Source organism: Pelobates fuscus, chromosome 3 (genome assembly GCF_036172605.1).
Source record: "Pelobates fuscus isolate aPelFus1 chromosome 3, aPelFus1.pri, whole genome shotgun sequence".
In the NCBI taxonomy this organism is placed as follows: domain Eukaryota; kingdom Metazoa; phylum Chordata; class Amphibia; order Anura; family Pelobatidae; genus Pelobates; species Pelobates fuscus.
This window is the reverse complement of record NC_086319.1, coordinates 248,174,294-248,186,338: the sequence shown is the minus strand read 5'-3', so window position 1 is coordinate 248,186,338 and position 12,045 is coordinate 248,174,294. Positions and strand designations below refer to the sequence as shown.

The window sequence follows — 12,045 nt, the reverse complement described above, 5'->3', positions numbered from 1 at the left end:
TAGCAACCATCAACTATTGACCAGCATCACTATGTTCAATAGTGGTGATAAATGTTTTAGATTGGACCTATACGTGTCTATAATATTCAGCTAGTATATTTTCAAATTGTAGAACCACAAAAAGGATATTCTATTTGAGTCTAAATGACTGATCATACCAACTATTACAACCAAATTACTGCATGCAACAGGCCACAGTTCTACCTGTGCATTAAAAATAAATTACTGATAACTCTCCAAGGACAAAAATATCTCAGCTGAAAGCATATATAAATAAACCGTCACGTTTTATGAAAAAAAAACAAAAAAAAAAAAACATACTGTCAACAGAAATTCTATAATCACAAATTGTATATTGTGAGTGTGCCTGCAATCTATTAATTAACAAAGTTGGCTACCTGTACCTGTATAGAAATAAAAAGAAAATGGTATATAAAGATGCAATATCTTGTTATTTTTAGAGGTCTATTCTGTAAATATCTACCAATTTGTTAAATTAGCACTTTATTTCTCATATGTTTTTTCATTTCTTATTAAAACTCTGTGTAGGCTCCAGATTTTAATGTAGAGATGCACACTATCCGTTATTCCCCGATTTTGAAAAGTGACACTATACCAAACATATAGGAAGTTTTATACTATGTGTTGGAAAATGAAAGATGCGAATTGGCGTTTCGTTATCTATTTGATAAGGTTAACTTGCTGATACATAAATGGTCTGTATGGTAGGACCACGGCAGACGTAAATATCACTTGTAATCCAGACTTACATCTGACCAAAGGTATTTATTTTATTATTTACTTATACACCTTGAATAAACTAAATAAAATAGAGACTTAGTCATATATTACATAGAAGTTTTAATTGCTTCCTGTGAGCATATTGCACATTTTTGTAGAACTGATTTCATTATGTTTTTTTTAAAAAAATTGTGTTATTATTATTATTATTGTAAATTGTCAAAAAATGTCAATACAAATTATTTGACAAGATGCACGCAATCTCCTCCATAAGAATCATGAGAAGTATTTTGAACAGAAAAATCCTTATTAATATAAAGAAAAAAACATTTCTCTATAGTATTTGTATAATTAAGTATAAAATCCCAAATTTACCCACCATTCATGTAAATAGCAGTTAATGTAGGACCTAGCTCCAATATAGCATAGACATGATGCATTTTTTTTTTAAATGTGACACATTAGTATCACGTAAATTATAAATTGATTTGCATGTCTAATGAGATTAAAGGAAAACTGAGCACGGTAACCACTGCAGCTTCCTGTAATGGGCATGGTGCCAGGAGTGCCCTTGAGCTTCCCCTTTGGCAAGACGCAACTCACCTCCCCTACTACTGATTATGGAGAGCCAGAAGCTCTCTGCGTGTCTGAGGTAAGCCATGAACTACAGGAAAGCTAATGGAGGACAAAGCCAAGTCCATCTGTGAGGAACCTCACTTGTACATTATCAATCCAAAATATTTGTACTTCTCTGACAATTGAGATAGAGCAAGATTTTGAGTTGCTGAATCACTACTAACCCTTTCTAAGCTGAATTAACATAGACTCCCAATCTGTCTATGTGAACAATACTGCCAATGTCAATTAATATGATCATAAAATTGGAAGAAACCAGTGCATTTATACTCAAATAAAAAAATAATAAAAAAAAAACAAACATTCACCTTACCTGTAACAATGGACGCTGGACTCCCAGGTTTTTCATGGTGTCAGCACTAGCCAGTATCTTCAAAGGATCAGACACCTTAGTGACTCCTTCAATTTCTTTGTTAATCTCAGTCAACACCTGATGTAAGAAGATGTTCTTGATGTATATTGTGAGAAATTCACGTAGAGGACACTGCTTGTTTGGCCCCAGTCCCATAGCATGTTCGATCTCTTGGATAAATCTGGAAAGGAAAACAAAAATAAAGCATAAGACGAGGTAGGTCCACAAAAGACTAAACACAAGCAGATCTTTTGTATTTATTTATTTTAAGCAAACTTATTTGTTCAGGTCTTTCACCAGGATGATGGGGAATCATGGTAAAAGTGGAAGCAAATGTATATATTCACGTTGTGTTGGTAAGGTACAGAATACAGTTTTGGCTCCTTAATAATCAAAGTAGATAGTGGGAACCGCACTCAATCCAAACGGCCAAGGGTGCTCCAGATCAGGACCAGCAATCCCAGGACAATATACAAAGAAGAAAAGATCACAGGCACTCCAAATTTAAGCCGTATGCAGCTTTAATGTAACAAAATGCAACGCAACGTTTCGACCAACAAAGGTCTTTTTGAGCTTGAAAAAGACCTTTGTTGGTCGAAACGTTGCGTTGAATTTTGTTACATTAAAGCTGCATATGGCTTAAATTTGGAGTGCCTGTGATCTTTTCTCCTTAATAATCAAAGGCAATTAAGAAATACACACGAAAAGTAGGTTTATGACACAATCTTACACCTTGAGTTCTAAAGTAGATATAAAGTTCCAGTATCCCAAGCAATGCAATCTTTAGAACTCTGTTAAATGACAAGGACTGGATACACAATGAAATGAATGAGTAAACTATAAACAGACAGCGAAGGTGTTATATGAGGCATTTAGAATGAACTATACCCTAGTGCTTGTCAGTGCATGCTGTTTTATGACTGTGAATTTGTATTCCCTATTGGGATTTCGGCAGTTTGTGAATGAATGCAGAATTTTACAGTAGACATACAGCTTCCAGTCTTGCAGCCTCAGCACTTTGTCTCCCAGCAGACACCTTTTATTAAATCCATTTACATACTATGCCGCACTCCTATTCCTACTTTACTTTCGGATAAAACAGGTTTCTCTTTTGCAGTATGAAGAATGTAAAGTTTGAAATTAAAGCCGATCTTATACAAAATAACAATTTAAAAGGCAGTAAGTGTGTAACTCCTAACAGCTAATGTGTAACTACTCAAGATTACTGAACATTCTTTTCTATCATGTTCATCACTAAATAATAAACAGCTAATATTTAGAAAATAAATCTGTTTACTATATGGTCAGGTGATAACTGGAGGAAAAATAGAAGATTAAAGAACTTGCTTACAGAATACTTTGTTAAAAAAAAAAAGAACTGTAACTGATTATTTATGGGTAAGACACCAGCATATTTCTAGAATATTTAGGCAAACCATGGCGTAGATCAAATTAGAATCTATAAAAGCCTTTTTTTAGCCGTCTGTAAAAGCTAGAATAGATGGTAAAAAATAATTATGTATCAAAAAGAAAATTGAGGAGTGGTGTCAAGCATCATGACGAAATGAGACAAGTGATGATGAGTAGACATGCTGTAAATATTCTACTACCATTGCCTATTCATGTGTATTTAGCTGTTCATTTACTTTGATATAGTATAAGTCCAGTATACAACGTTGCAAGGAGATCTTTGGTCTTCGGTAAAGCCACAGATGGGTATAAAATCCTGTATTGGGATAGTTGTGGGCTAGAATGGGGAGATTCATGACACTCTAGAAAAAAAGTCTGACCCTGAACAAATACCTCCTTAACCTGGAGATCAAAGTTAAAATGTCGTGTTTTTTAAAGGGACACAACTTAATATAGTTGTTCTGGTGTCTATAGCTTGTACCAGCAGGATTTGTAATGTAAACATTGCCTTTTCAGAGAAAAAGCAGGGTTTACATTACCGCCTAGTCAGTGGCAGAACAACCGCCGGTGCTGCCGATGCGGCTGCACTGGGGTTCACCGGCTCAGGGTGCCCATGCACAAAGGGCCCCCGATGGGTATTCTTTTTTTATTGGTAAACAGGGTGCCTGTAATACATGCTGGCTGGGATCAGCAGATCACTTCCTTCCAGCTTCTTACTGAAATATTGGAGAGGGAGTGAGGAGGCAGCAGAGGAGGCGGCACAGGCAGCATGGTGGGAGACATATTGGACTGCTCCTCTCAGCCAGCAACATTAGGACTCCAAGCAAGCCACCCTCCTGAAAATGAAAAGTGTGTTAACAGGATGGTGGCTGCAAATATAAAAATGTACATGTTGTATTTATGTCAGATTGCTTGTGTGTATCTGTGTCAGAGTGTGTGTGTATCTGTGTCACAGTGTGTGTATCAGTGTGTGTGTTTTGTGTCTGTGTTTGAATGTGTCAGTGTGTTTATAGGTGTACCCGTGTGTTAATTTGTATGTACATCTGAGTAAGTGTGTGGGTCAGTGTGTATGTCTCAGGGTGTGCATCTGTGTATGTGTGTCAGGGTGCATGTGTGTCAGTGTGTGCCTATACATGTCAGTGTGTATGTGTGTGTCAGAGTGTATATGAATTAGTGTGTATGTGTCAGTGTGTTTATATATGTGTATCTGTGTCAGTATGTATTTATGTGGCAGTGTATGTGCATACATCCAAGCAATCAAACGCTAACACACAAACACACTCATGCAATCTAACACCAACATTACATACAAACACACCCCTGCATTTAAACTCCAAAATCATATACAAACACACTCCTTCACTCTAACACCAATGTTACATACACATGAACAACATCAATTAAAAGCCAAAATCACATCCAAACACACTCCTGCAATAAAATGCAAACATTACAAACACACTCTCTTTATTAAAACACTACAATTATAATCAAGCACCCCTTTAATCAAGCAACATCCTACACACAAAAGCACACCTACATTTAAAAGCCAACACTACATACAAACACACCCCTGCATTCAAACTCAAACACTACACCCAAGTACATTGCTGAATTTCAATGGCAGTAGTGCATTCAAATACACATACAAAAACATGCTTACATTCAAACACACAAACACTGCTCACAAATACAACCCTGGGGATGGGCAAATCGTAGATCTCCAGCTGGCATAGAATCATTGCAGGAGCTTCATGGTGTCAGAGACCTCCTAAAGGAACACATTTCAAATGTTCGCAGGTTCTCTAATTGTTGCATACATATTCAAACTTCTCTCACTAAACCGGGCACTTCTGTGCATTTTATTTTCATGGGATGAACTACTCCAGTAAATGTATGTTCATATTAGCTTTAAACACCTCAGATCTATGGGCTCTGAGGTAGCTGACATTGTGTTTATCTGTCACAGAAGAGACAATGTTACAACAAATCAGGTACAGAAGGGGGCAACCTGGGTGGGCCAAGTGCTACTTATCAGCTTTCAAGTTCTTTGAAATAAGCAACTGCTCCTGGAAGCATGGACTTCATTATTATCAGATTAGTTATGCTACAGTTGCATGCGCTTCTGCCGGCTTATTTCAATCAGATAATAATGGTATAATAACTGGCTTTGTGTCTGTCAATCCAATTACTTCCTACTTTGTATGTGCAGACATTCTATTAAAACCTGCAGACACATGTCAGACTTTATTACCATCCGATTGTATAATTAGCTTCCACTGTGGAGGAGCTGATCAATGGAATCAGCATTTGCCACCTCTTTTGCTCGAACAAACAAAACAAAATAATATATTACCATCAGGGGAAAAAAAGAAACAAGCAGTCCTTATTAACTATGTGAAACCTGCTGATCAAGAATAATGAACCAGGTTCTTTGCAAACATTTTACTTAGGCCTGTGATAATCCCTGATTCAACAGGACAACAATTTGAATTGAGCACTTTTTCTCATGTATGTACCGCTAATAGAGATAGCCTAATATCATGAGTTAGGTAGCAATAGCTCCCGAATTTGTACTTCTGGACCATTTTTTTTGGTACTATTTTGTATTGATCTCACTTTGAGTATCTCTTCAGGACTCCAATGGAAAAAAAAATGGAAAATTATTTCAGCATTTAGAACAAACATTGTAGCCCCTAAACTCAATATTACTTAGAAAATATAACTCATTCCTTAACATTTTAAGTATGTGTCACTACATCCAAAGTTTGATGGGTTTTAACGTCAGTCGTTTGTACTGACGTGTCTTGCAGATTTGGTTTGAGCAGGGTTAAATCCCTGCTCAGATGAGAATTCCCAGGAATCAAATGTAAAATGGGATGGGATAATGCAGTGTGTGTGTTTGTGTAGTGTGTGTGTATAATGCAGTGTGTGTGTATAATGCAGAGTGTGTGTTTGTGTAGTGTGTATATATATAGTAAATGGAGAGTGTGTTTGTGTAGTGTGTATATTTAGTGAATGCAGAGTGTGTTTGTGTATAATGCAGAGTGTGTGTTTGTGTAGTGTTTGTATATAATGCAGAGTGTGTGTGTAGTGTGTGTATATAATGCAGTGTGTGTGTGTTTGTGCAGTGTGTGTATATAATGCAGAGTGTGTGTGTTTGTGTAGTGTGTGTGTATAATGCAGTGTTTGTGTAGTGTGTGTATATAATGCAGAGTGTGTGTGTAGTGTGTGTATATAATGCAGTGTGTGTGTGTTTGTGTAGTGTGTATATAATGCAGAGTGTGTGTGTGTGTTTGTGTAGTGTGTATATAATGCACACACTACACACACACTCTGCATTATACACACACTACACAAACACACACACACACACTCACTCTGCATTATATACACACACTACACAAACACACTGCATTATATACACACACACTCTGCATTCACTATATATACACACAATACACAAACACTCACTGCATTCACTATACACACTACACACTCTGCATTCACTATATATACAACACAAACACATTCATTATATACACACACTACACAAATACACACTGCATCCAGTACACACACACACACTACACAAACACACACAGCTCCCCTGTCTAAACACACTGCATCCACTACATGTGGCATGTATATTTTGTGCATTTACCTTTAGAATTAGTTTATTTTTTCAAAATGGTAAATATACAGAATATCGGCTATCGGCCTGAAAGTTCACAGATTATCGGTATCGGCTCTAAAAAAAATCAATATCGGTCGATCCCTAGCAGACACTACTTGTATATGGAAATTCAAAAGCAGAAATCTACGGGACTCAAAAGACAGCTGATTTTAGATCTGGAACCATGATCAGCAGTAACAATATAAACATTTTCAAAGGAGACTCCTCTGTTCACAGTATAGTTAATAAAATAGCGTGGTCCAAATCCATATGATAATAGGTGCAATTCCCCTTTTTTTTTTTTTTTATAAATCGAATTTCAAATGTATTTGGACAATGCTATTTTATTAAAGGATCACTATAGGGTCAGGAATACATGTTTGTATATATAGGGTTAAAACCACCATCTAGCCACCCTGGTTACCCCATGTCTCCCTAATTTTTTTTTAAATCTTACTTGTATTCAAGTATGGAGTTGCTAGCTCTGGCTGTTTGCTTTAGACCTGCCCACTGAGTGCTGACATCATCAGAAGTGGTAACCTGATCCAATCACAATCCTTCCCCATAGGATTAGCTGAGACTGACAAGGAGGCAGATGAGGAGCAGAGCCAGCATGATTCAAACACAATCCCTGGTCAATCAGCTTCTCCTCATAGAGATAAATTGAATCAATTAATCTCTATGAGGAAAGTTCAGTGTCTGCACGCAGAGGGAGGAGACACTGAATGTTTGGATGCATTTTAGGCAGTCATGACCCAGGAAGGATCTCTAACAGCTATCTGAGGAGTGGCCAATGAAGTTATCACTAGGCTGTAATGTAAACACTGCATGTAAACAGAGGAGTCTCCTTCGAGGAATTTTGTATCAGCCTTTCATACTGAAAAAAGCCAGTAGATGGCAGCAATAAACCACTCTGTTTTAGCTTAGAATTCCATTTGCTATTTAGTATCAGTGCGGATATTAGAGATAAATCCTTTGGATTAGGACTAAATTAATTATTAATATTATGAATTAAATTAGTTTTAATACAAATATGAGGTTTAGTATTAGGTTTATACCTAAAATTTGGTTTACAATTAAGTTTACGATGAGGATTAGGCTTCAGATAAACTACAGAATAGGATTAGTGCCAGCAAGAGAAATCATCTGCTGATATCAACAAGGTAATTCCTCTGCTGACATCAGCAGAAGGAACCATTCTAAACCTATTGATAGGATTAAAGTTAAAGTTATATATAGGGTTAGGCATAGTATTAAATTGAGGTTTGTGATCGGATTTAGGGTTAATTTTAGATTAGCATATGGTTTAGGAGTAACAGTTTAGACACCATAACAATGTTAAGTGAAGTTGTGATGGTGCCAGGAGGCGTCTGGGTGCTCTCTTATCTTAAGGGGTTAAACCATTCTCCAATGGTTTAACCCTAAAGGTTTCCTCCAGTGCCATTCTCCAGGCAGCATACAGCTTCTCAAACAGAGTTAAAGGAAGTGCAGTGTGCTGCCGTGCAGGAGTAATGCTGACTGTCTAGAGAGGTCAGCTGACACTTAAAGCTAATCAGTAGTTCCCCATTCATAAAAAGGTACATACTTTTGCACTAATTATGCACACATTATTATTGCCAAAACAGTAAAATAAACGTGATGTCACCTACCGACCAAATATTTTAGTATTTTTTTAATTTAATATAAATGATAAGTTAAATATGTGTATTTACATGCCACATCAAATTAAAGCCCTTTTTATCCTTTAAAGAAAAAAATATATATATATATATAGTATATGTGTTGGTGCAATATATTTGAAAGATGGAAATTGGGTTGAATACACATTTAACATTGTGTCCTTAAAGGGACAGTATAGGCACCCAGACCACTTAGCTCATTAAAGTGGTCTAGGTGCAGTGTTCCTTTTGCACTTAGTGCTGCAATGTAAAACAGAAAAAGACTTTTGGTCCGATATCAGACACTGGACGTTATCACGCTCTGCATGAGGGCATCCAGCGTCAGATTTTTCCCCCATGGGGAAAGCATTGATTCATATAGGGAGGTGTAATGTGTATTAGCACCCTCTTGTCGCGGGACATAGGAGAAGGTGGACTATCGTTAAGGTAAGAAAATAAAGGCATTTTAAAACCCTTTATTTAATGTTGGGTGGAGTGGGGTGGGGTGGCTAACAATAAAGCAAGCATATTTCTCCACCACTGTTTTTGTGGTGAGAATCAAAATTATATCAATATAGGCATTATAACAAATATCGTTTAGTAAAGTTAAATATAATAATTGCCAGACATGAATTTATTTACCAAACACAGAACTGAAAACGAAATTGCAATATTTAGGCTAAAATAATAGATTCTGAAGAAACAAATAATATCAGCTATAGAAATCCATAGATTATATATGGATAAGTTGTAGTGAACTGTATTATACACATACATACATACAAAGCAAGATAAATAGTGCAATGCTAGAACCATACTATGTTGCACTTTTTTGGACTCAAAATCCCCAGTTGAAAAGTAAGCAGTAGATCACATTTGCTGTGATTTTGCAATGTTTCTCCTGGTGTAAGCAGTCTGAATGAATAATCTATCAGCAGATTCTAAGAAATGGACGGCCTTACATCTATCAATGCCATTGTTTGGGTGAAAGTGCACTGCCCAAGTCCAACAACCTCCTCTTGTTAATTAAAACAAATACACTGACTTGTGTTGAACCGGTTCTACTTGGGCCTACACCAACAAAGCCATTTATCTCCTTCCATCTCTGTCTTTTTACAAAGTGCTTTTATTAAGGAGAACAAACAATAAAATGACCTTAGTGCAAACACTGCAGACCAAATGGACAGTTAGATTGCAGAGTAACATCACAACATTGTACGGTGCAACACGGAGAAAAGGACACCATTTTAAGGTGGAGGGTGGGAGATTGAGAGTTAATGTTTTTATATACTACAATAAAATAAATTTTAAATAACTTTTTCTTCAGTATATATTAATGAGGATCCTATGGCAAGAGATAAGCAAATGATTGCTGCAAAAAACTTCCAGATAACTTGTGATTGGATGACTCGAGACAAGGTGGTACAGCAGTTAAAGAAAATTAATGTAAATAAAGTTCTGGGGCCTGACAGTATTCACCCACGAGTACTTAAGGAGCTAAGTGGGGAAATAAGTGAACCTCTGTATTTAATTTTTCAGGATTCTTTTGTTTCAGTCATTGTACCAGAGGATTGGAGGAAGGCAGATGTTGTTCCTATATTTAAAAAGGGTTCAAAAGCCTTGCCTGGAAATTATAGACCTGTGAGCTTAACTAATGTAAGCTCGCTTGAGCAGGGTCCTCTTCTACCTATCGTTCCTGTAAGTTTTCTTGTAATTGTCCTATTTATAGTTAAATCCCTTCCTCTCATAATATTGTAAAGCGCTATGGAATCTGTTGGCACTATATAAATGGCAATAATAATAAAAAAGGGCTATTAAGAGATAATATTGAGGAATTCATTTGGAAGAACTTTGTTATTCACAATAAGCAACATGTTTTTATGAAACATAGGTCATGTCAAACTAACCTAATTGCATTCTACAAAGAAGTAAGTAGAAGTATAGCTCAGGGTGTTGCAGTGGATGTGATCTACTTGGATTTTGCCAAGGCATTTGATACGGTTCCTCACAATAGGTTAGTCTTTAAACTAAAATAAATTGGTCTAGATAAATAATCTTGTTCTTGGGTAGAACACTGGCTTAAGGATAGAGTACAACAAGTTGTCATTAATGGTAAATTTTCAGGCTGGACAAAAGTGCTAAGTGGTGTCCCTCAGGGTTCTGTTTTGGGACCGCTTCAATTTAACATATTTATAAAGGATCTTGAAATAGACATTGAAAGCCACGTTTCAGTGTTTGCAGATGACACAAAACTTTGTAAAGTAATAAAATGTGAGCAGGATATTGCTTTGCTGCAGAGGGATTTAGATAGATTGGGGGAATGGGCACTAAAATGGCATATTAAATTTAATGTAGATAAATGCAAAGTTATGCACTTCGGGGTCAATAATGCACAAGCAACTTACACCCTAAATGGTAGTGAATTAGGGATAGCCACACACGAGAAGGATTTGGGAATTGTAATAGACAACAAATTAGGCAGCAATATGCAATGTCAATTGGCAGTTGCTAAGGCCAGTATGATTTTGTCATGTATAAATAGGGGCATAATTTCTTGGGCTCAAAATATAATTTTGCCTCTTTATTAATCACTGGTAAGGCCACACCTTGAATATGCTGTGCAATTTTGGGCACCTGTTCTAAAGAAGGATATAATGGCACTAGAGAAAGTGCAGGGACGAGCTACAAAATTGATAAAAAGGAATGGAGCATTTTAGTTACAAAGAAAGGTTAAACAATTTAACTCTTTAGTTTGGAAAAACGGTGCCTCAGAGGGGATATGATAACATTATACAAATATATTCGGGGCCACATACATAGGACATGAGGTAACGCATTTAGGCTGGAAGAAAGGAGATTTCATCTGATTGTCTGCAATAAGCAAAGCCTGATTTCCAAACTATCAAGCCCCAATACTGCTGTAAGAAAGTCAGTGCTCCATCAGCTGATAGTCTGCAATAAGCAAAGGTAACCTTCTGGAAGACCACACTAAGACTCTATCCTGCACAGCATCATTTATATTTAATTTAACCGCCCTGTACATTTATTTTATTTGATATATCCTATGTGCATTGTATATTTTCTTGACTTTATATCTTGTCTGTCATGCTAAAGTGTAGTTTTGCTAGCCCTGTATGTAATTGTTTTATTCACCTATATGCATTCCTCTATTTCCCCTCTGATTTCTGACTGACCTCTCCCTTCTTTTATTGATATGTTTGTTTTTATTTGAATAACCATCCCTTCATCTCTTTGCCTAGATACAAACTTTATTACAAGCCTATCTGACCCTCGCATATCTTTATTCAACAGCCTGATTTCAAAACTATCAAGCCCCAATACTGCTGTAAGAAAGTATGATATCTAATTAAGGCAGTGTTATTTAAACTTACATGACTGAATGATACATTCACCTTTGCCCCTGAGGATGGCATGGTTTCACGCCGACACGCGCATCAGGTTTCTCCATCTATACTGGCTCCCTTGGTTTGGCTTTCAATATCATTTCTATGCAGATGAAACACAAATCTATCTGTCCTCTCCTGATCTCTCTGCTATTCCTCTGACTGCCT

General features: G+C 36.6%; 1 protein-coding gene across 1 annotated transcript in view; it reads right to left on the bottom strand.

Annotated features, from left to right (window-relative positions):
* Positions 1-12,045, bottom strand: part of EXOC4 (exocyst complex component 4) — a 448,906-nt gene that overhangs the window by 148,113 nt on the left and 288,748 nt on the right. Inside the window, exon 11 of the mRNA XM_063448300.1 lies at positions 1,691-1,910. Within this exon, the coding sequence (XP_063304370.1) occupies positions 1,691-1,910 (220 nt within the window). The remainder of the gene's footprint in view (positions 1-1,690; positions 1,911-12,045) is intronic.